Source organism: Typopeltis vanoorti, chromosome 3, assembly GCF_054136105.1.
Source record: "Typopeltis vanoorti isolate ZY-2024b chromosome 3, IOZ_Tvanoo_1.0, whole genome shotgun sequence".
Classification (NCBI taxonomy): Eukaryota; Metazoa; Arthropoda; class Arachnida; order Uropygi; family Thelyphonidae; genus Typopeltis; species Typopeltis vanoorti.
The window spans coordinates 122,006,728-122,032,541 of record NC_143551.1 but is presented as its reverse complement, the minus strand read 5'-3'; the positions used below and the strand labels follow the sequence as shown (position 1 = coordinate 122,032,541).

At 35.2% G+C, this 25,814-nt stretch overlaps 1 protein-coding gene across 1 annotated transcript in view; it reads left to right on the top strand.

The window, feature by feature from the left end:
• LOC150108527 (VWFA and cache domain-containing protein 1-like) overlaps nucleotides 1-25,814 on the top strand; it is a 420,515-nt gene that overhangs the window by 100,007 nt on the left and 294,694 nt on the right. Inside the window, exon 6 of the mRNA XM_090415949.1 lies at nucleotides 14,581-14,725. Within this exon, the coding sequence (XP_090272075.1) occupies nucleotides 14,581-14,725 (145 nt within the window). The remainder of the gene's footprint in view (nucleotides 1-14,580; nucleotides 14,726-25,814) is intronic.

The following is a 25,814-nucleotide window of genomic DNA, read 5'->3' as shown; positions in this document are numbered from 1 at the left end:
AGATGACACGGCGAACAAGAGTCAGAATGGCATGTGTCAAGGAGTGCTGGGAGTAAATTGTGTTAAAATAATTAATGAAAAAGGAAGGCCAATTGATGATAATAAGTGGAATGCTAGCTCACCACATCTGACTTATCACAGTAGCAACTGGCATTTCACTTACACTCAAGGAAAACATCAACAAAAGATGCAGTATCCTAGAAGAGCAGTCAGAAGTTCGCAAACGGCAGAGTTAGCAGAAAAGGGCACCCCCCCCCCTTTCTGTAACATCTTTAATTTGTGCTTTCAACATTTCCCTGCTGTTATGAGTTTTCAGCACTATTCTTAAGAGTAGTAAAAACTAATAATATTTTTACAATTACCATATTAACTCAAATATAACTCTCCCTCACGTATATCTCTCAACCCTGATTTTTCTTTACAAAAAAATAAATTAAAATGTTTTGCATATAGTTCACACAAGGAAAAAGTTTTAAACTTGAAGAAATAGATCGTGAAAGTTGTTATGGCAGTTTGTTATTTTGAAATTTGATGGATGAAAATCAGCATTTTAACTCTCCAATCGTCAGTTTGCCTTTGTCGTTGAGTCACACGATCTTTTGTTAATACTGCTCCAGTCATGTGCATAGAAATGTGGGAGTGAGAGCATTGACTTCTACTCGATCATAGATTGCACAGGGGTGGATTAAGATACTATCATTAGAACTGTTGTGCAACTGAATTTTCAGAGCTTGTGACATGATTTTGCCATAAATAATTAATTTAATTATAGAAGCATTGTCACTAATATATCGCGTGATGGCAAGCGGCCGATCTTGTAAATAACATTGATAATTAAAATTTAAATGCATTCATTTTATAAATAATGTGAACAGTTATAATGAATACTGAGGATTTAATTATAAGCATCAATTTAATTTTTTCCTGAAAAAGTTTAGTTTCCAAAAATCCCCACATCTTGCATCACTATTTTTCAACTTTCATTTTGGGGGGAAAAAAGTGCAAATTATATTCTAGTAAATAGGGTATGTTATTAAATGCTGTAGTACATTAATATACTAAAAAAACCTACAATAATATACTAGAAATACGCCAATAAATCAACAAAAATCACTGATATTTAAAAAATGAGACTTTTTGTGGTTAAGACCATAGGTTCTTTAATTAATACATATATTAGTATAATCCCACCTACTAGTTTTGCTAGCGACTGTCTAGCTGTGTCAAGGCTCGAATGATACATACAAAAAAATGAGAGAATACAGAAACGTTGCTAACTGTTAGGCAGTTAAGTTTGAACATATGCATGACAATGTGTGCATGTGTTGAGAAGCTTCAGTCAGTATCATGGATACGTGTTGTATGCACACGCATTACATGATTTTTTGCGTATTGTAGTTCCGTTAAACTGAGTGAGTTGATTAAGTTTTTCCATATATCTTTCAGTATGGCACCTTGATTTCTGTTGAGGTTGTTACCCATTCTTAATACCACTGCCGCTTCCTTGAAAATTCTGTAACTGTAATTGTAATCATCATCTAAATATGGCATAGAGCTATTTTCCCAGTCAATTGCATGGTTGGAAGTAGAAAAATGATGTGCTAAGCCTGAGGAGACTGTTCTGTTGTGATTGACATCCCCAACATGCTCCTTCTGTCTGATTTCCAGGCTTCTTGAAGTTTGCCCAATATATGAAAGACCACACGTACATGGAATTCTATTAACACCTGGATATTTGAAAAATGGTACACTGTCTTTGGGAGATCTTAATACTTGTCCGATGGTAGTAGTTGGCTTAAATACCAGATGTTGTGAGATTTTAACATTCTCGCTAATCTTGAAGAGACTGAATCAACATAAGGGATGACTACTGTTGAAGCGTACTGGGTGACTGTTCCTTGTTGTTGGAGGTTGTCTTTATAAAGAAATTTGTTGTTGATGTTTGTAGGAAAACCATTCTGCGATAGTGTTATAGCAGTTTGAGAAAGTTCTGTATATATCTCTTCTTCGTCTGAAATAAACTTATTATTATATGGAAAAACTTAATCAACTCACTCAGTTTAACGGAACTACAATATGTGAAAAATCATGTAACGCGTGTGCATACAACACGTATCCATGATACTGACTGAGCGTACTGGGTGACTGTTCCTTGTTGTTGGAGGTTGTCTTTATAAAGAAATTTGTTGTTGATGTTTGTAGGAAAACCATTCTGCGATAGTGTTATAGCAGTTTGAGAAAGTTCTGTATATATCTCTTCTTCGTCTGTCTGATTTCCAGGCTTCTTGAAGTTTGCCCAATATGTGAAAGACCGCACGTACATGGAATTCTATTTAACACCTGGATATTTGAAAAATGGTACACTGTCTTTGGGAGATCTTAATACTTGTCTGATGGTAGTAGTTGGCTTAAATACCAGATGTTGTGAGATTTTAACATTCTCGCTAATCTTGAAGAGACTGAATCAACATAAGGGATGACTACTGTTGAAGCGTACTGGGTGACTGTTCCTTGTTGTTGGAGGTTGTCTTTATAAAGAAATTTGTTGTTGATGTTTGTAGGAAAACCATTCTTCGATAGTGTTATAGCAGTTTGAGAAAGTTCTGTATATATCTCTTCTTCGTCTGAAATAAACTTATTATTATATGGAAAAACTTAATCAACTCACTCAGTTTAACGGAACTACAATATGTGAAAAATCATGTAACGCGTGTGCATACAACACGTATCCATGATACTGACTGAAGCTTCTCAACACATGCATGCATATGTTCAAACTTAACTGCCTAACAGTTAGCAACGTTTCTGTATTCTCTCATATTTTTTTGTATGTACCGTTCGAGCCTTGACAAAGCTAGAAAGTTGCTAGCAAAACTAGTAGGTGGAATTATACTAATATATATATTAATTAAAGAACCTATGATCTTATAACCACAAAAAGTCTCATTTTTTAAGTATTTTATGACCAAATATGTATAATTTAAATACACAGATGAAACACAAAGTACAGTTCCTCGAAAAAGAGAAATGCAGGAAGGCTAAGTTATTGAACCACCTTACATTTCTTAAGAGATGCAGAGATTTTTCAATCATCCTGACGTTCTTAATAATTAAAGGATATATTCAATCTAAACGAGCCAAAAGTATCTACAACAAAGCTTCTTTGGTGCTAATTCGAGAAAGGATACAACACATCAGGCATGAACTGAATATTATTGACCTTAATTGCCGCAACCATTTTAATGATATTTGAAACAGTTTAGACTATACCACTTGGAACAGTATAGACCACATGTTACAATTTAGCTATGAGAAATCTTTCCAGTTAAGCAAGGTGAACAATTAAAAAATTTGAAGAACTGTATAAGAAAAAATACCATTTTTATAGCAACCTCCCAGATGACAAAGTGATTTTCAACATGTCAGATCACGGCCTTACCAAACAGGAATCCGACATCCTAAAGAAAGGTTTCAACTTCTCCATCATCCCTAATTTCATTCCAAAAATGGACTTCATTTGTGGAATTGAAAAAGGCCTCCGTCTTCTACAGACCACGATTATCCTTGCAACAGAAAACAACCTAAACAGAACACCACTCCATACTATAGGAAGGCTAATCGTAACTTACGAAACAACAAAGAGATAATCATTACTAAAGCTGACAAGGGGAACTCTACAGTCATTCTTAACTCAAAAGACTATTTCACTAAGATAAACAATCTCCTTTTGGAAAGTTCCATGTATAAAATATTAAAGAAAAATCCTATTATGACAAACCACCACGAAACAAACCTGCTGATCAGAAATATAACAGGTTGACCTGAGGAATTAAAAAGAAAACTCAAATCCATACATCCCATAACTCCTCGCCTTTATGGTGCACCCAAAGTGTGTAAGGAGGGTGTTCCACTGCGTCCAATTGTGGATGGCAGATCTTCCCCTACAAACCTATTGGCTAAACACCTTACCAACTTACTAAAAGGAAAAATTAGACAAACAGAGTCCTATATTAAGAACTTGCAACAATTTGTAAAGAAATCGAAGTACGTTAAGACATCACAAATGGACATAATGGCCAGCCTGAATGTAGTTTCCTTATTTATGAATGTTCCAGTGGATGAGGTCATTAACAGTATTAAAGATCTCTTCCCTACAGACATTACACAGTTGTTCAATCACTGCCTGAAATCAAATTTCTTAAAAGTAAACAACACAGTTTACCAACAATTGGAAGGCCTAGCAATGGGTAGCCCACTGTCACCACCTTGTGCAGACCTATTCATGGAAAAGTTGGAAAATTAAATTTTTATCAAAATTAAGACAACTCCCCTTCCTAGACATACTGGTGAAAAGGCAGGAGAATAATTTTAAACTTTCCATATACAGAAAACCTACAGATACTGGACGTTATTTACATTATTCTTCTAACCATCATAGATCACAAAAACATAGCACCATTCACATGTTACGAAACACAGCCAAAAAGTTTATTTCAGACGAAGAAGAGATATATACAGAACTTTCTCAAATTGCTATAACACTATCGCAGAATGGTTTTCCTACAAACATCATCAACAAATTTCTTTATAAAGACAACCTCCAACAACAAGGAACAGTCACCCAGTACGCTTCAACAGTAGTCATCCCTTATGTTGATTCAGTCTCTTCAAGATTAGCGAGAATGTTAAAATCTCACAACATCTGGTATTTAAGCCAACTACTACCATCAGACAAGTACTAAGATCTCCCAAAGACAGTGTATCATTTTTCAAATATCCAGGTGTTTATAGAATTCCATGTACGTGCAGTCTTTCATATATTGGGCAAACTTCAAGAAGCCTGGAAATCAGACAGAAGGAGCATGTGGGATGTCAATCACAACAGAACAGTCTCCTCACGCTTAACACATCACTTTTCTACTTACAACCATGCAATTGACTGGGAAAATAGCTCTATGCCGTATTTAGATGATGATTACAGTTACAGAATTTTCAAGGAAGCAGCAGTGATATTAAGAACGGGTAACAACCTCAACAGAAATCAGGGTGCCATACTGAAAGATATATGGAAAAAAGTTAATCAACTCGCTCAGTTTAACGGAACTACAATACGCAAAAAATCATGTAACGCATGTGCATGAAACACGTATTCATGATACTGACTGAAGCTTCTCAACACATGCATGCATTGTCACGCATATGTTCAAACCTTGCCTAAAAGTTAGCAACGTTTCTGTATTCTCTCATATTTTTTTGTATGTACCGTTTGAGCCTTCACAAAGTTAGACAGTCGCTAGTGAAACTAGTAGGTGGAATTATACTAATATATGTATTAATTAAAAAATCGCTGATCTTTCACGAGCTCCCTAAAAGCAGATCTTTTTGCCCAAATCAATCTTCTAATTGGTGATGAAGACATGCATATGCTGACAGTATTAAACTGCTACACAGAATTAAATGCGTGCGAAGTATTATTGTTATGAATTGTTTCCTGTCTTTTAAATATTGATCCATGTCTTATATTATTGTGCAAAACAAGATTTAGTAAAATTGTAAACTGAAGTTGTTAAAGCAGTGCAAAAGCTTTTTTGCTGCCTGAAGGTTTCTTGGTTGTAATTGTCAGAAGATATAAGCATGGTCAGATAACAGTTACAGCCAGTAATATATTGGAGATGAGAAAACATGACTGCAATTTGGAGATGTGCAAGTTTCTTATTTTTAACCCTTTAAAATCAGTTTTGGAGTAGTTTGCCTACATTTATATTGGACTTGAGTATATAAAAAGAAAAATTATAAGATTGGCTTTTATAATTCAATGTCCCACACAATGAAAATCCTAGAAAGGGTTCTTGATGGGAGACTGAGAAAGGAGGTGGAGATTGCAAAGGAGCAGTTTCGCTTCATGCCTGGTTGATCAATGACAGATGCTATCCTTGGGTTATGGCAGAATGGAAAAGTTTCGAGAGAAACAACAGGAGCTACTTCTAGTGTTTATTGATCTGGAAAAAGCATACGATAGAGTGCCAAGGCAAGAAGTCTGGAGGTGTCTGAGGGAGAAGAAGGTACCAGAGAAATATGTCAGGTTGGTGCAGGAGATGTACAGAATTGTAAAGACAAGAGTTTGGACCTGCCTGGGAGAGACAGAAAGTTTTCAAGTGACAGTTGACTTGCATCAAGGGTCAGCATTAAGTCCGTTCCTGTTTAATATTGTGATGGAGGTGGTGACAGAGGAGGTGAGAGAAAATGTGTCTTGGACATCGTGCTATGTGCAGAATCAAGAGAAGTGGCATGGCAGCTAAACTAACAGAGTATATGTGTTGCAAAGTGGATGGCAGCCAAGAGACAGATCTGGAGCTGGAAGGAAATGTCATCAAGAAAGTTAGGGACTTTAGATACTTAGATTCAACAGTGAAAGAGGATGGAGAGGCTGAGAATGAAGTGGGATACGGGATACAAGTGGGTTGGAGGAACTGGAGAGAGAGAGAGAGAGAGATGGCTGGAGTGCTATGCGATAAGAGGGTGCCGATCAATCTGAAAGGCAAAATCTATAAGACAGTAGTGAGGCCAGCTATGACGTATGCTATGGAAACTGTGGCCCTGAGGAAAAATAACATCAGCAGGATGGAGGTAGCAGAGATGAGAATGCTTAGGTAGATGTGCGGTGTGGCCAGAAAGGATCGTCTGAGAAATGACTGTGAGAGGAACAGTGAAAGTTACGAACTTAGGAGTGAAGATACAGGAGGCAAGGTTGAGATGGTTTGGTCATGTGATGAGGAGGGAGGACGAATATGTGGGAAGAAAGGTTATGCAGGTGGATGTGCAAGGAAGGAGGAAGCGTGGGCAGCCAATGAAGGGATGGAGGGAGCTGGTAGAAGAGGACTTGAGGATGAAGAACTTGGATGTGGTGACAGCCCAAGACAGGAGGATGTGGAGGAGACTCATCATTAACAGCGACTCCCCACTTAAGTGGGACAAGCTGCAGAAGAAGAAGGACACTGACGCAGTCTCAGGAGAGCCGGCCAAGATTGCTCGAGGGCTATGACAACCAGAGAAATCATTGTATGGCTCTAACAGCAAGACGGAACCAATGATCAAAAGGTGAGGCACCGAAAATATTTAATTATGAACCATTATAGTTCAGTTAGATTAGTAAGCTATGTGCTTGATAGTACATGCAATTAGATGGCGAAAAACTGTTTATATATGCATCGAAAATGATAGGTTATTTTGGGATCTGCCTATGCAAACAGAACTTTCTTAACGTAAACAAATATGGATGTAGAAAAAGAAAAAATTCCAAACATCTTGGAGACAGTAATTTTACATTTAAATCAAACAAAAAAAAAAAAAAAACCCAACTACCTTTGTGCCTAGAGGACACGTGGTCAAAATATTTGAATGTTTGCTTCACATTTTGTGTTCTTATTTAACTTGCTTTGTTTACTTTGTTCTTTTTATTCTTGAAAGTGGCTCATTTTTTCTTTCTTCTCATCTTTGTTTTATTTGAAGCTTAACAATAGAATTCTTTTGAGTTTTCTTTAGATTACAGAAACTCAGACTTAGCTGTATTTACAACAGCTGTGAAACTCTTCTGGACTGATCCTTATAATTTTAATAACTGACATTTCTTATGCACTTGGTATTCCTTCCACATCTTTTTTTTAACGAATCATTTGCTTAATATGATTACACATCCACTTCACTCCTATCCTATTTATTCTTTGAACTTGAGGAACACATTCTGATATCGTGTCATTTAAGTTTTTTTTTTTTTTTACATTTCTCATGCACTGCTGATACCTTCCCATCTAGCAAAGCCTACCATGGGGCAGAACCTACTGTACTCCTCTTTTGGTCATATTTTCCTGCTTTGTAGTTTAGCAGGTAACCTTTTCTGAATGGAATATCTATAAACTTAGCCACTTCCCTAGGCAAGTCAGCATGATCACTATCACCAACCAGAGGCAGAACAATCATGGCATTAACTAAAATTCTCTCTGACACTATAATCAAATCCAACCCTCTTTGAACTAGAGTTCCTTCTGTCACATGCTTGAGGAAGTTATCAAGCAACAGCTCAGTAAATTCAGTTTCATTATTCTCTTGGCTTGAATGATGGCTTGAATTATGTGGCCATCATCATTACCCAATCAGTGTTTGGATAATTAAAGTTATCGACGATGATTGTTTCGTGCCTATCATGTTTATTTCATAATGCATTTCGTTGTCACTAGCAACAGATCCACTAGGTCTATAACAATGCTCCCACTACCTCTTTGATATCATTAGACTTAACCTCATATCAGATGACTTCAAACTCACTGCCATATGGAAAATAGTATTACTAGTAATTATTACTTTTACTTTTATAACTTTTGACACTGGGATAAATTTGAATGCTTGTTCAAAGAAAGTGCTGAGGCTTTACTTCACCATCTGAACTTAAGTCAGAATGACTACCTCTTTCTAAGATATGGGAAAGTCTTATTCAAATGACACATCAATTTTATATATATATATATATATATATATATATAGAGAGAGAGAGAGAGAGAGCTATTAAATTGTCAATATTGCAATATTTTCTCAGTTATGCCATTGCATTGTTTTATGTATAACATCATGTGTTCTATTTTGTAATTAACTGTTGTCACCACTGAAGATGGCCTGTAATATTCAAACTGAATTATGTGGCCTTAAATAAATAGTATCACTTATCCTTTTGTGTGTGTGTGTGTCTTAATTCAAGAAACTTTTCCGTCCTGGTTGGCCAAGTGGTTAGTGTATCCGTATCCCACTTTGAATCCCACCAAGGGCATGGATGTTTGATTGTCCTGTTAATCAGTTACCATATGTACTGTTGTGACATATGCCTTGGTGCAGTATGACCTTTGATGTCCTTGCACCATAAAAATCAAATTAAAAAAAAAATCAAGAAACCTCTCATGGCACAAGTATTTCTTAAACAACAATTATGTAGGTCAAGAAATCAAAATTGAGATGAAATAAAGAGATGCAAAATGGCTGCTTGGAAAGCTTTTAACCAGATTAAAGACTATAACAAACCAAAAAATAGATATCAAAATAAGATTAAACCTATTAAACCAGCATTATTCTACCAGCAGTGACTTAAGGCAGCAAGACATGAAACACAAAAAAGAAAGAACAAAGCCTAATAACAAACCCAAATGACAGTAGAAAGAGGAGTGTAATATAAGCAGGAAAAATCACATAAGACACACTGAAATAAGGAACAAATCTGAATTTAAAGATGTGATAGAAACTATAACAGAAAAAGGTGGGCAGGATATATAGCACTTATCAAAGACAATGTGATGGATTTCAAGAATGACACTATCCCAGACACAAAAAGAAAATCTGATAGGACCATCTAGGAGATGGGAGGATCCTATATTAAAGGAAGTAGGAGGGAAATGGAGGAGATTGACATAGAATAGAGGAAGTTGTCCTCTTTGCAAACCAGCAGTCATGGAGTAACCAAGGCTGAGAACAAGGGGTCCATCATGAAAATAATGGAAACCGTATTTTCAAATACAATTATGAATTTAACAAAAGAATTGTGGTATAGTGTTAGAATTTATACTTCATCAGATAAAGTTGTTAAAAAATCCTTAAAAAATAAAACCAAAGAAAATAAAGACAATCTGAATTGCTTGTTACAGTTCATTTGAATAGTTCCACTTCTTTGCTACCATATGGAGTCAATTAATGATTATTGATAGCTTTCTTGCAAATTTTTTATCATTCACCAACCTAAAACTTAGTTGACTATGATTGCTCTTTAAGCTTGTTGTGCCATGAGTTAGGAATTTCCAGTTGAAGATGTCCTGAAACTGTAATAATAATAATAATAATAATAATAATAATAATGTACATAAAAGGTAATTTTATTCTCACTTTTCTTGAAGTATATTAGAAACAATAGCAGACTCTGTTTTGAAGATTATAAATAGCAGAACAAAAATTCACAAATTATGAAAATGCAACAGCAGAAATCACAGAAAAATCTCAAAAAATAGAAGGAAAAAAAAAAAACCTTAATCCCACAGGGGGAAAAAACATTTGTTACATCTACTTAAACCAACATTCATGTAAACATTAATAATATTCACTACCACTTAAATGCAATAAAATTTGATCTGCTATTTCTCAAAGAAACTCAGCTATAATCCTTCTTAACGAGTTCCACATAAACTATTCAAACTATATATTGCATGATTCCTTCCTTAAGAAATGTAGTATATGTCATTTTTATCAGATTTCTAATAACAATTCTGACCCATTTATTTCTCTTTGAGAGTTAATTTTTTGCAGTCTGATTGCCAAACATTGTCGTCGTCGTCATCTTTGGAGGCAGTTCAGAATCACAATTCAAGATGATTATCTAACACAAATTGTTCATCCTAAAATACTGGATAATTTCCTTCATTCTCATAACACCGAACCTTTCTTACCATTACTCCTCAAAATATACTGTAGATGTCAACTCTCATCTTGGTAATTCCAACCTCTTTATGTGTTTCTTTTTTGTTGATTGATCTTCACCCCAGCCAAATGAGGCTGAGATTATCTTGGTAAATCAGAAGACATCAGAAGAAGATTAGGAATGGCTAAAACAACAGTCAGAGACTTGTCTAAAATCTGGAAGGATGGATCTATCTCCATGGGAAAGAAAGTTGAGGATTTTGGATGCAGTTGTTTTTCCAACAGAGACATATGGATGTGAGACATGGAACCTAAAGCAGTCAGATAAGAAAAGGATAGCTGCTTTTCAGATGTGATGTTACAGAAAGCTGTTGAGGATATCATATACTGAAAGTATACAAATGAATGGGTGTTAGAAAAAATCGGTAGAATTTTAAGGCTCCTTAAGGATATTGACAGAGGAAAGTGAAAATATTTTGGACACATTGCTCTTTAGGGTACATGTCAGGAATTTGATGATGTTGATAACAAAAGGACTTCTCAGAACAGTAATAGAAGGTAGTTCCTGGAAAAAGAGAAAGCGGCAGACCATCAGTGAGATGGATGGATGGTTGGTTGGCGTGTGTGTGTGGAGAGATTGATCTTCAGAGAGTTGAAGCTTCCAGAAAAGCATACAACAGGACTACATGGCGAGGACTGGTGTAGCACATCACCGAGCATTGGAGTGACCATATGGCACCTGTGAATGTCCAATTAACAGATGATGATGATTATGTTTATGCTTTCATGCTATGACTGAATAACAAATTATTATTTCTGTCATTACCACTGCCACCATTCTCGACCATCTTTCCTCTAAACTTGTAAATTCATATTAATGTTTGATGATATAAACAACATGAGAAGAATAAAATAAATAATTTATTGCAGTACTAATATTTCATTGAATTTCACACCAGTCTCTTCATATAAGACACACAGCTCTGTTGTGGACTTGCAGAAAAAAATTCAAATTGTACAAATTGTTCAGAGAAGTCAAGCTAAATGTTAGTCTTAAAATGACTGTTCTCCCATATCTTATTAATTCAGCCATGCTTATTGAGATTAGGGTAGTATTTCACAGCTGATTCCCAAAATTCTTTCAGACCTATAGGGACCTTTTGCAGCATAGTTGTCATCTTCCATTTAATTCTGCCTCAGGGAGTATCCAGAGTATGGTCTACCAATTCTGACTTCCCATACAGATTTATTGGGAATGTAATTTTTGTTTTAAAAATGGATGTTAACAGATCTACTGGTCTGTCTAAGGTAGACAAAGTTGCAGGCAGAAGAAACCTTGTATGCTCCAGGATGTGCTGGTCTTTCAAAAATGGATGAAGATTGCTAGCTGGATGTGTGGTTGGAAAATAGCATGAAGATTATATTTGTGAAGAACTTTAGTAATTGTTTCAGATGTATCCCAGATATAGTGAATTGGAATAGTGTTGTTATGATCCTGTGAGTCAGTTATGGGAGGGATGCAGGGAGAGGGCATGCAGTATTTTGTATATTTTATTGGGGTTGTAGCTGTTAGCTAAAAATAGTCTCATGAAAGAGTTTTCATAATGGAGTTCTTTGGCAAGGGCTATGCCATTAAAATAAATAATCCTGGATCTGTACATAAGTATTTTGAGGATGCTCTATTGTTGGATGGAGTGGTGCGAATGCTTCCATAAGTAGCTTCTGGTAAGCATGTGTAGGTTTCCTGTTAGCAGAAAAGGACAGTAAACCATTTGGTAGTCATGTAGGTAGTATGTAGGAATGTTAAACTCAATTATTTTCTGTAGTAAAATTTATTTTTAGATGTTGTCCAATTATTTCATGGAATCCTTGAAAGAAAACTTAACAACTCGCTCTTTGTCCCTCAAATGAAGATTTAGATTTTTAGTTAAAATTAACAGCTTTTTCTCTAGAATAAAAATCATGTTAAAAGAAAATAATAGAGTCCTTCCTTTCCTGGATTCACTTGAAAAGAGGGAAGCTGATGCTCTCTCAGCTTTTCTAAGATCAGAAAATACATTCTCCAAGATCCAATGCATAACCCTTCACAAAAGTTCAGAATTATTGAGACTCTCTCAGAAATGGCTTACATAAGAGGCATCTCTGAACACATCTCAAAAGTTTTAAAGAAATAAAAATTGAATTCCTAACAGCTTAAAAGCCAATAAACTAGATTTCTTCTAACCTGCCTTCCATTAAAGATGAACTTCTCTTGGCTCACCTTCTAGTGTACCAGAAAATTCTTCATCCAAAGTTCTTTCAAATTTGAGAGATTCTTCAAAGAATGTTAGTATTATTATTATTATTTGACACCTCCAGGGAGTCCAAAGACTCATCGAGGGAGGGCACCTACTCTACAACTGTCTCCACCACTCAATCCACCAACTACAACGAATCGCAATCGCCATCTACACAAACACCATCTACCGCCCACCACCACCACTACTACTAGAATTTTCACAGACAATCACAAATATCCATGCCCACGGCAGGATTCCAACCCACAGCCTTTTGGTTGGAGAGCAGATACACTAACCACTCGGCCAACCAGACTGGCTGGCCGGTCATGAAGCTCTTCACAATCAACCTAATTTAATTTGCAGTGATGATTGGCTAAGAATTTCAGAATTCTAGGAAATGGTGATTTAACGCTTTGCTAATAATCTAATGCTTATTTTTATTATGTATATATAATTCTTATGCTGGGTGGCTTGGTTGGCCAAGTGGTTAACATATCCGCTCTCCAGCCAAGAGACTTCAGGTTTGAATCCTGCCATGGAAGTGGATATTTGTGATTGTCCTACTAATATGGAAAGGGTGCTTCTATGACCTTACCACTTCTATCAGAAAGCTTCACTTCCAAAACCCTATGAGGTACAGGAGTGACCATATGACTAATTCTTTATTTTATTTTATTATATTATTTTTAACATTTTTATTTAAAAAATTTTTTCCTTTTAGTCTTTCTCTTTACATACATTTTACATCTGTATAATGGGCCTTATGTTCCTTTGTCCATGGTTGTTTGTTTATAGCTACATCATTGACTATATGTTTACAGTTCCCATAGGTTCCTAATAGTCATATAACTGCCCAGAGGATGGTAGAAATAATGTGTGGATGTTTGTGATTGTAATGATCTGTTCTTCACATTTTTGCTTCATGTAACTGTCCATTATGTTTACATGTTCACTCAATGATGTGTTGAGATACTCATCACAAAATGTGTTTTATATTAAATTCCTTTTTTTTTTTATCTAATTTATGTGTGCAGTAAATTCATCATGGTTCACTTTTTGTTTTATAAAAGTAGTTTGTCTTTGAACATATGAGTTGATTGGCTAGCACTTATCTGGATTACCTTTCACAGATTCAGTAACCTGGATTTCTTGGAAATGAAGTGGTTCTCCGCTTCTCATCTCCAAGGTTATCTAGAGGTGAGTGACCAAAAAATCTGAAGTACTCCTATGAGGATGTATTGGCAGATTTGTGGAAAAGATATAATATTAATATGATATTAACATGCAAGTTATTAAAAGGGTTTTAGAAGAAATATTTCAGTTTGTAATAGGAGATAACACCTGGAAGTTGTATAATAATGTCGTTAAGAATGATGTGCAGACTAGATTTTTTTGTTAGGCTATTGGTGAATGAATGGCATGGGCTTCTATAGGTTGTTGTGAGTATTTTGTCAGCGAATTTTAAGGTTAGGTGTGATAGACGTTGTGTGAAGATTTGTTAGTGTAGAACTCTCATGATGAGTTTTCAAGCTCTTCAGAGATACTCATCTAATAATTAATTTCTGACATAATTCTGTTATTTCATTAAAATATTTCTAACTTTCTTAGACTAAATACGGTATGCTTAGCTTAGAATTGCAAGAAACAGGAGTTCTGTCTGACTTATTTAGAAATTGCCATAGTTCAAGTTCTCCCATAACATTAGTGTTTTTCCTACATGATTATTTGTGTGTTGTATAAAGTTTGTTTTCTGTTTTATACAAAAAAAAAAAAAAAGGAAATAAAATAAAATTTTATATAAAATTTTGTTAATCAAACAACTAATTATTAATATTTTCTTGTATGTTTATTTCAGAGATGTTTTTCTTGCTAGTGTTCAGCCATATACTAAATATGTTGTGATCATAATTGATCATGGGAATTCACTGAGTGCATTGCAAATGTCTATGGCTAAAGCTGTTGGGAAGTATATATTATCTCAGCTGTCTCATAATGACAAGGTAAAATTGCTCTTTATTGTTTAAAAGCATATCCAGATGTTAATTCTTTCATGAGTGATATTCTGGCTCTGTGTTGTTTCTGTCTAGTTTTTATCGTGTAATTTGGAAAAAAAATTGCAAATTATTTTAAACAAGAATTTAATTTCATTTTGATAAAGTTGAATAATTTCATATTACAGCATACAGAAATGTTTTATCCTATAATTTACAGTTTTATATCATATGTGCATATTCTTACAAGCATTATTGTTACTTAAGTAATGTAGTGATTGTTTTTTTATCCATAAAACTAATTTTTTTAAGAACAGAAAATTTCTCTCCAGATAGTTTCAGAACCACATCACAGTTAATCCAAAGTCACCATGAGTAAAACGAAATGCAGATAAAGCACATATGTACTGTGATTTTCAATCTTCATAACTGAAACAATACTATTAAAAGTTCCTGTGTCTTATAAACAGTTAACAGATGGACAGCAGTATGAACTTAAGTTTCAAAGCAATCCATTCACATACTGGCATACTCTGTTATGCTTATCCATGTAAAACATATACACATTCACTTCCATAAAGGTTAAGTAGTAAAATGCATGTTACTGTTAATTAAGAAATTTCATTTAATTGATACATTTAAGTATAGTTTATTTCCTTATTATAATTTCAACGAAATCCATATTCCATGTTTGATATTTGAGATCAGCACTTTAACTAAACTTTTACCAACCTCCCACTTCATTCTTCTAGGAAAGAATGGATGTGTAGAAAGGGAAGAATTGAAAAGATAGAGTTTTAAAGGCTCTTCTTTCTCAGAAGTTGCTTATGTATGCTTGCTTATAATATAGTTTATGCAACTTAATTCGATTCAGTCTTAACTGAGGATGCAATTTGTATTTAACATCTTGCCAAAGACCAATAGTTGTATGTAGCTGTGTATCAGTACATGTGGTCATGGTGTGGAAAGTAACCAAAATGATTTTGATTTGATTTTGATTCAATTTTATCCTGCTCAAAATTAAATATTGATCACTTCCTATTTCAAATCCTATGTATACTCTTGTGTCCTGACCAAGCAGGAAAACATTGCTATCAACTATAATATAGTCAATGAGACTCTTCTTATTACTTGCATCTTTCTCCATGTGAATTTGTGCACATTTTTATGTTGGAACATGGTGTTGGTAATAAGTAATCCATGTCCTGAACAGGAATCCATCAGGCATTTACCATTATTATTAGCTTTGTGCTTTTCTCCAAATCTTCCCAAAACATTTTTGTGTGTCTGGTAATTATTTCCTACTAACTAATTTAATACATATAAAAATACAATACATCTTGAAACCGATATTAATAGAATACAGTTAAAATGTAATAGATATTATGCTGACATCACATGCATGTTTTTTCTTTGATCTGTGCTGGATGAGATCACTCATAACCTGTTTCTTTGAATTTTATCTTTCATAAAAAAAAAAAAAAGTAGGCCAACTTGTTTGGGTAAGGCTATGGTTTTTGACATACTGAGTGCAATATTATACCATCTCCTGCTTCTTTGAGCTGGCAGATAACTACTGAACTCATTCTTGTTGGTTGCCAGACCACTTCATGTTTCTCATTTGTAGTATGATAGACTAGTCCTGATTTGTATGATTTCATAATGTCATTCCTTCTTTGAAATGATATTTCACATTTATTTCTCCTGAATGAGTGATGTAACATATATGACATATATGAAACATATATGAAAATTTGATATACATGTGTCTTCTTGAGAGGCAGATAAGGTTACTTAGGAGATCTTCATATTGAGAAATTTTTTTTCCCCATAGCTGTTAAAGTTATTTTGTGGTTATGCACTTTCAGCACTGTAGCTCTTTTTTTCTGTGACATTTTCGGTGTACAGTAAAATGACTGCACTGTTGCTTTTATTTTTTGCACTATTCACAGAATTATATAGAAGTAGTGGAAGGTCCAGCATTATTTAAAAGCCAAATGTATGTAGAAGTTTTGAAATTTTGACCACAGAACTTATGAGAATACAATTCTTGGCATCGGAGTTGCCTGTTTTTTTTTTAAGTTGCCTAAGGCAACTTAAAAAAAAACTTAAGACATGAGTGCTGCCCACTCACCCCATATACAATGTTATAAAATAAATATGCTCTGGCATTGGATTTCTTTAGTATTGAATGAGTGTTCTTGCTGTCTTAAGGTTTCTGTCTGATCTCTAAAGAGAACCAATCAGTTAGAAACAGCTGTTAGGCCAGTCAAATGCACTAATAAAAGGTGTTAATATATGGATGCTTAGGTAGCACTCATGTCTTAAGTAATGCAAGCTAAGGCAGCTTTCGATGCTGGTTAAAATTTTGAAACTTTCGAAGTCTCTACAAACATTCAGATTTAAAATAATGTTCGATGTTTAATATTCACTATTTCTATATAATTTACATCACCGAAATGAAGCTATATGGCTCTTTCATTTGATAATTGACAGAATTGTTTGGCCATGTTGTAGAATGTTCATTGTTTTAGGATTGTATCGTGGTTTACAAGAATCCCTGTTTTAGATAATCACTAAATCCTTTTTTTTTTAAGGATTTTTATGATACTTCATTTCTGAGCATGGTTATGGTAAGAATCTGGTTATAACTTTTTATCATAGTTGAATTTTTTTCCTCTGCACTGCACATATTAATTCATTTTGCTTAGTGATCAAGATTACTTTGTCAAAAATTGTGTCTCTTGTTTTCTTTGATATCTACTGAAAAACATGTTTTATGATTTAAGTTGTTCAGGTAAGTGTTGAATTAATTTTTTCTTTGGTAACAACCCGATGAGGAAAATATTAATACAACTTAGTTTATGTTTTTGGTTTACTGGACCTGTAGTGCTTCTTTTTCCTGATCACCATCAGAGAAATGCAAAGTGAAATTAAACCTTCTCTTCAAATTAGGGATATTAAGTTTATTGTTTAAAGCAGATAGTGTTATCCTCCTAAATTAATATGCTGCTTGTCTTCTGGAGTTGCTGGCTAGTTAAATGCCAGCCTGGTTGGCTGAGAAGTCAGGATATCCACTTTCCATTGTAGGTTCAAATCCTGCCATGGGCATGAATATTGTGATTGTCTTTAGGTGAGAGATGAATTTCATCATCTGGTGTGAGACCTCTGCACTGCTTATTGGAGTCCTGAAGTGACTTGAAAAAGTTCCAAGTTTGGTCTTTAGAACAGGATTTCTAGACTAGGTAAAAAATAAATACAAAAAATGTGTAAAATCAATCAAAATAGAAAAAAAATATCCTTTGCCCACCCACAGTACATGTGTACTATAGGTTTACAAATAAACCTTTCCTTGGCGGGAGAGCCACATGAAAAAAAAAATCATGTGGCAAACATATGAAGGATCACTGAAATGATGACTTGTGAAAAGGGGCAGAAAAAAAGAATACTTAAACTTTATGCTAAGTAGCAAATCTATTATGAACAGTTTTACAAATTTTAATGAAGATGACAAATATATAATAGTTTGTATATTGGAAATCATTAATAAATGCATATGTAACAAGAGCAATCAGCTGAAACTGGCAGAATATACAAATATGGATATGAAAGTTGGATTAGAAATAAAATTAAACAAAGTCTGGAGTAATGAAAGTTGATGAAAATTAGGCAGTTCATGGTTTAGTACCAAAGGTGAAAATTTCAGACAAGAACTTGACATTTTTGATATTCAGGAATCTGAACAGAGGTGATCTAAAATGCTGCAGTCTCTTAAAACTTTTGGGGTAATAAATTAATAAAACAAGTTTGTAAAGCAAAAATAACAGGGAAAGTACCAACTATTATATATAAGTGGATTAATGCAGTTAGGAATATACCAGAAGATATAAATAAAGCACTGATGAAATTCGAGACTTGAGAAATAATAGATTAGTTTACAAGAAAATTCAGGTATAAAGGAATAAGAACTATGAATGGTTTTGGGCTGTCATAATATCTGTCTGTTACACCCATTTAGAATCTACACTAAAAAATTCTGATGATCATAATTAATGCTTTGAATGTAATTTAAAAATGTTACTTTTGCTTACATTTGGGTTAACGACATGTAGTCATTAAAACTTTTTGAAATATTGATAGAATTAGATGCTCATTATTCATATTTATTGAAAGCTTATAGTAGTAGATAAATTTCATTCAACACCCCACATGCAGCATTAATATGCTATAGGTTTTACACCCTCTCAGGTGGGCTGATATATCTAAAAAAATTCATCATTTGTCTGTTAACCACCTTACTGCTTGGAAGTGTATATTCATCCATTATTTCTTGGATGTGAGGTGTCCAATGAAGTCAGTATAAGCATTGAATGTTATAGAAGAAATTATATGGATATGAAGCATATATTTTTGACATATTTGATCCATGTGGCTGGTTAGATGTTTAATAGATATTCACTCTGTGTTAAGGCACTTACAGCCATACCATCACCAGAAGTTAATATTAAACTAGTAGAGCATAAAGAAAAGCCACAGTTGCAGAAAATGCTTTAATCTGATGCTGTCATGACTTGTAACATGAAAATCAAGGGAAAAAAAATTGATTATATTGATTGATTTTATGGATATTGATGCTACAATATTACATAAATATCTCTAAAGACAACTATAATGTACAAAATTAATAATAGTAATCATAAAGAATAAAAGAGTGGATAACTATGTCAGATAACTTGTCAGATGATTCAGTTCTGTATTGTAAATTGAAACACTTTTTATGCTTGGAAGCACATTATATAGTCAAGAACATGAAGTAAAGGGTCTTATAAGAAATAATCTTGTGTAAGAGAAAGCATTCCTAGAATTATGAAATGGTAGCATCTAGGAAACTATAAACATTATATGGAGATAAATAATTGAGATGATGTTAAAAGCACATCATTAAAAGAGGTTCTCCTTGTTGACTAAACAAGCAGTGAAGCTACATCATTCATTATTAAAAAATTATGGAAACAACTACCATGTTATAGTAAAATTTTAGTTTAACACAAACAAAAAAATCACCCGACATTTCTACCTTATCAGTCATCATCTGGAGTACACACACACAAAGAAACAAGCTACATTACAATCTACATAGTATTCTAAAATCACACTAATTTGGTCAACTGTTAACACTAGTGGCCTAACCTGGTGGTGGGGAGGGGCTCTTACTATATCAAAACTAGACTCCTGTTATTTGGTTACAGTTCTTTAAGAGATATATAAAGCTAGAGAACAATGTGCTTTCACATAATTACTCACAGATAAATTAGAATGACAGTGTAAATGGTGGCCAATAAGGGCTGAAATTATTGCTTAGAGCCTTAAAGAAAAGGTTTGCTGGAGAACTTAAAAGAACTTACTTGGGCTGAATGTGTGCAATGTAAATTGTTGTGATTTTTATGCTACCACCTTGATATGAAAGTCAAAATGTCAGGTGATTATTTTTTGTTTGTATTAAATTGAAGTTTTTCTATAATTCAGTATTTTTCCATAATTTTTTAATAATGAATGCTGATCACCATGTAACTGTGAAAGAAAGAATGAAACTACATTTGTGGAAATAGAAAACAGACACTCGCTGTTATGCACACTAATCATCCAGCTTTTTTTTTGTACCACCATTTACTGCTAACCCACAAGCATAGGCTGCTATATTGTAGATATGCATCATCATGTCTTTTCAGATCACTCCAAATATACCTGGTGATGTATTTGGAGTGAACAATCGTGCTAATTATGCTAGAGTTCTTTGTTCCACAGGAAAAGACCTCTGACAGGAATTTGGATACCTTGTATCAGGTAGGAATTCCACTGAATATAAAAGGGCGTAAGCAACACTCCTTATTCCAGAGGTCTTAAAAAAAAAAAAAAAATCAGTAGGACATTAAAAAAGGACAAGCTAAACCCATTTTCAGGCTCCTTACTAAAAACTCTAACTTAATTATGTTCTATAAAAGATACCATTTCTTTCCCTTTTGCATCTGGAACAATAAAAGATCACTTGTTTCTTTGACCTATCTTAATAGGAGATTAAGGATGGCCAACTCTTTGATTGGGATAGGCCTGAGTTCGATTCTCGTCATTACGGGAGGAATCTTTACGTGGACTTTTTCAATCAAAGGTGAGTTAGCCAATCTCATATGGAGGTAGCAGAGTTTTTCCTCCCAGAAACTCTGGTTTTTCATCCCGCATACAGACAAATCGGCCCTTCAGAACACGCAATTTACAGACAAAAAATACTAGTTGTGGTGGGCGGTAGATGGCGTTGATGGAGATGATTGGTAGTAGAGCTTTGGTGTAGTGGTGGAGATAGTTGTATAGTAGGTGTCCTCCCACGATGAGTCTTCGGACTCCTTGGAGGTGTCACGAATAATAATAATAATAACTAGAGACCATATTAAATAACACAAAATGACATTCAGTACTCGTAATTGACCATGCCTTGCAGATTGTAGGTTGTCTGGGTAGCTGCACATTGTGGTCTGCACACAAATTTGGCTAAAAATCAGCATAGACTAATTGTTCAGACTACTTTATCCTCCAGCTACACAACACTACTATCATCAACACACAATACCATCTACCACTCCCCAACTATAATTTTTGTCTGTAAATTGCGTGTGTTCTCATGGCTGATTTGTCTGTATGTGGGATGAAAAACCCAAGATTTTGGGAGAAAAATCCTATTACTTCTGCATCTAATCAGTTATTTATAATACTATTATTATTATTACGGGTATCTCCATGGAGTCAGTGGACTCATCGCGTGAGACCCAAACAAGCAAAACAATACCTGTCATATCTCTTCTTGAATTCATTTACAGACAAAGAGCTCACAACTAAGTCAGGCAATGAATTCCACTCATTCACCACCCTCCAGGCAAAAAACCTTGTTCCACCCTTGTTAACTACACTATTCTTTAATTTCCAGGGATAACCTCTTGTTCTTCCATCACTATCACACAGCTGAAACATTTCCCTTGCATCAATCCTATAAAAACCTTTCAGTAATTTAAATGTCCCTCTTCTCTGCCTATCAACCAATCTGTGCAATCAACAAGCTTTCAATCTATCAATGTAGGGAGCATTTTTTACATCACTCACAAACTTGGTCACTCTTCTCTGAATCCTCTCCACAGCCTCCTCATCTCCAAGGAATCCAGGTGACCAGGCCTGAGCACAGTAATCCAAATATGGAAGTATCAACGCTTTATAAAGGGGAATAATAACCTCTTTATATCTGGATGTCAGCGTGTTCCTCAACAACCAAGTAATCCTATGTGCAATCTTGGACACCTTAGCAATGTGTCCTCATCTCCCTATCTACCAACACCCCTAAGTCCCCTAGCCGCATCAATCTCGTTCCATCAATGTAGTACACAGCTGGTAATCTTTTAATCCCAAAATGCATGACTTTACACTTTTCCACATTGAACTGACATCCATTATCTTTTGCCCATTCTACCAGCTTATTTAAATCATCCTGCAAACTTTCAACATCAGCTTGATTTTTTATTGTGCTACCCAACTTTGCATCATCAGCAAACAACTGAATATCTTCCTGTAAGCCATTTCCTATATCATTTATATACAAATTAAACAACAATGGCCCAAGCACAGAGCCCTTAGGCACACCACTAGTCACCTGCCTCATTCTGGACTCGGCTCCTCCATACACCACCTTGTATCTCTCCCCGAGCCATTCTCCTATTCACATCACCAATTTAGTATCCATTCCCATCTGCTCCAATTTGCATAACAGTGTTCCATGGGGTATCCTGTCAAAAGCCTTAGCAAAATCCAGAAGTACCACTGTGTAGCCAGTTCCTTTGTCCAACTCAGATGTCATTCTATTATGAAAAGTTAATAGATTGCTAAGGCAGGATCTACCTTTAACAAAACCATGTTGGCCTCTATAGAGTATCATATCCTGATCCACCCATTCTTGAATTTTGTCTTTAACCAACTTTTCCAATACTTTTACCACTACTCCTGAGATGGTGATTGGTCTGTAATTAACTACTGCAGTTTTAGAGCCACCCTTATGCAAAGGAACCACTTTGCCTAATTTCCACTCCCTAGGGACCATACCAGAGTTCAAACTTAAATTAAATATCCAAGTAAGAGGGGGTTGATAATTCATTTGCACATTCACGCAACACCTGAGCTGATATTCTATCTAAGCCTACAGCAGTGTTTGCATTTAAATTTTGCAATATATTAAATACCTCTGATTCTTTAGCTTCAATTCTCACATTAGTTATTGCTACAGGTATAGAGATATCCTCACTTGGGCGATAGACTTTTGAAAAGTGATCACTCAGTAACTCGACTATTATATCTGATTTTGTCACCTCCATACCATCAGCACCCACTAAAGTTAACCTTCCGAAGTCATTCTTCCTTTTACTTGCTACATAGCGGAAGAACTCTTGGGGATTATCCTTGATCTCTTTAGCTAAGGTCTTCTCATAATCTGATTTAGCTTTTCTTGCTATGCTGGTAACCTTCCTAGCTTGAGCCTTATACTGCTCATGGGTGTTTACTGATCGCCTTTCTCCTTGTAAATTCTCCATAACATTTTCTTTTTTTGCAGATCAAGCTTGATACTACTGCTCATCCATCTAACGCCTGCCTTGTTTGACTTCCTGACCATGGGGACACAATCTGATATTGCTTTCCTCAGATACCTACTGATTTTATCCCATGCACTGCTAACATCTTTCCCCTGCAATATGTTCTGCCATGGGATGGCTGCAAGCTCACTCCGAAGCTTGTTATAATTGCCTAACCTGTAGTTCCATATATACCTCTTCTTAACAGAAAAATCCACAGATTTTGCAACCTCCCAAGTCAATACCACATGATTGCTTTCACCAATTGGAGGTAACGAGGACACCTTACTTATGCATATAACCTCTGAACCAATAACCAGGTCCAACACTCTCACACCACGTGTCCCTTCAGTTATGTGCTGTTTCAAGTAATTATCTCGTAGAAGATGTATGAACTCCATTTCCTTTTTTTGCTACGTGATATTGCCTCCTTCCAATTGATATAACCGTAATTAAAATCCCCCATAATAATCACTAAGCCTGCACTCATTGCACTAATTTGCTGATGCACGAATTCAATATCTCCCCCTTTACTCCCTGGCCTATAGCAGCATCCAACTGTATATTTGGTTACATTGGTCACTATTTCGCACCAGACCGCCTCAGATGAACTCTCATTCACATGTCTATCATCTTGATGTACTACTTTCTTTGGCTGCAGCACATCAGCTATCATCAACAGTACTCCTCCCCCTGTTCTATCTTCTCTATCCTCCCTGAAAATACTGTACCCATCACATTCAATTCCAGTGACCACATCTTCTGCTGACAGCCAAGTTTAACTAATGCCTACAACTTTTGGTGAGATTGCACTGACTAATGCCAAAAATTCTTCTCTCTTATTTCGAATGCTTCTTGCATTGGTATACAAAAATTGCAGATTCCCTCTAGATCTTGTACTGGCTTTAGAACTGATATATAAATCACTAATTTCAGTAGTCTCATGCCGATTTTTATCCCCTCTCTTCTGCAATGTATTCTGCATATAAGGATCAATAAATATACAATCAGTGCTAAAGTTTCTCTCTCTTACATTCAACCTTTTCAATATTAGTTTCCCTGATCAATTACTTCAACTTGTTCAAAAAAAACAGTAACTTCTTCAATCGCTTATGTCCTTCCATGTTAAGATGCAGTCCATCTCTAGCATACAACTGTCTTTTTCCTTCAAACACACTCCAAACATCAACAAATTCCAGACCTCTTTTTTTGCACATTCTTGCAATCATATCATTCATTATCATCGCTCGTCTATTTAACTCGTAATTGTCAAAACGAGGCAGCACACACACTATCCTTCCAGTGATACTTTTCATCTTCACAATATCTAACAATGTTCTTAAATTTTTTCCTACCCGATTTATACCACTACTCAGTTCATTCGTACCCACCATAACTATCATCTTGTCTGCTTCATTCCCTCTCTTTATTGCTAAAGCCACTCTTTCTATTGTCCCACCAGCCAAGCACTCCTCATGCATACCACTCTCCATACCCTTAATCATAGAATCACCATATATATCTTACCACTCTTAACTTCATTCAAGTCCACACAAGCATCACTGATGGACTCATTTTCTACGCTATTCAGCATGACTCTCTTCCATCTTCATTACTCAACGCTCTATTACTTACCCCCCCCCCCCCACTCTCACGACATCTCGTTTCTTCTAGGCCACTTGTGGTTTTATTTTGTTGACTCCCAATCACTCCGATACTATTTATGACTGCATCATTCACCAAAGACTCACCCATATGTAATCCTGTTCTAGTTACTTCAGCTAAAGTAATCTCTATAGTCCTAATTTCTGTGTTTAACACATTAAACTCAGCTTTAACTTCCAGTATCTCCTTACCGAGCACTTCCTCATGAAGAAGATGATGGTCATTTTTCATTTTCATGAACTCCTGCCAAAGTTCTTCCGCTACGGTCCCAATGTCAGCTTCCATTCCTAAACGCTCCAGCCTATCCCGACACTTCTCACATACGTCGACATTTTCGTTCTTCTCATTTAGCCAGACCGACCACAGATCCTTCACATTCTTCGGCGCATACATGTAGCAGTTTCTGCAATGCATCCATTGTGCAAAATCTAACGCTGAGCCAGCCTTTCGTGTAGAAGTCCTGCGCACCGCTGACATATGTTTCTTTTTGGACGCCATCTTTACACGTTGAAATAGTGAAACAAATGGCAGTGAAAACACAATATATACAACAGTTCCAAACAGTAACACCACCGAAGGACACTTGTATTTAACCGATGCACAAAAAAAAAAAAAAAAAAAAAAAAAAAAAAACCACTGCATCTCACGGTTGATTCACTAACAACCACCTCCTATTGATTGATATTCTATTTGATATTGTATATCAAATAGATTTAACCACAAATAAATAAAAATAGAAGAACGTGGTAAGATTTGCAGAATTTGTATGGTGG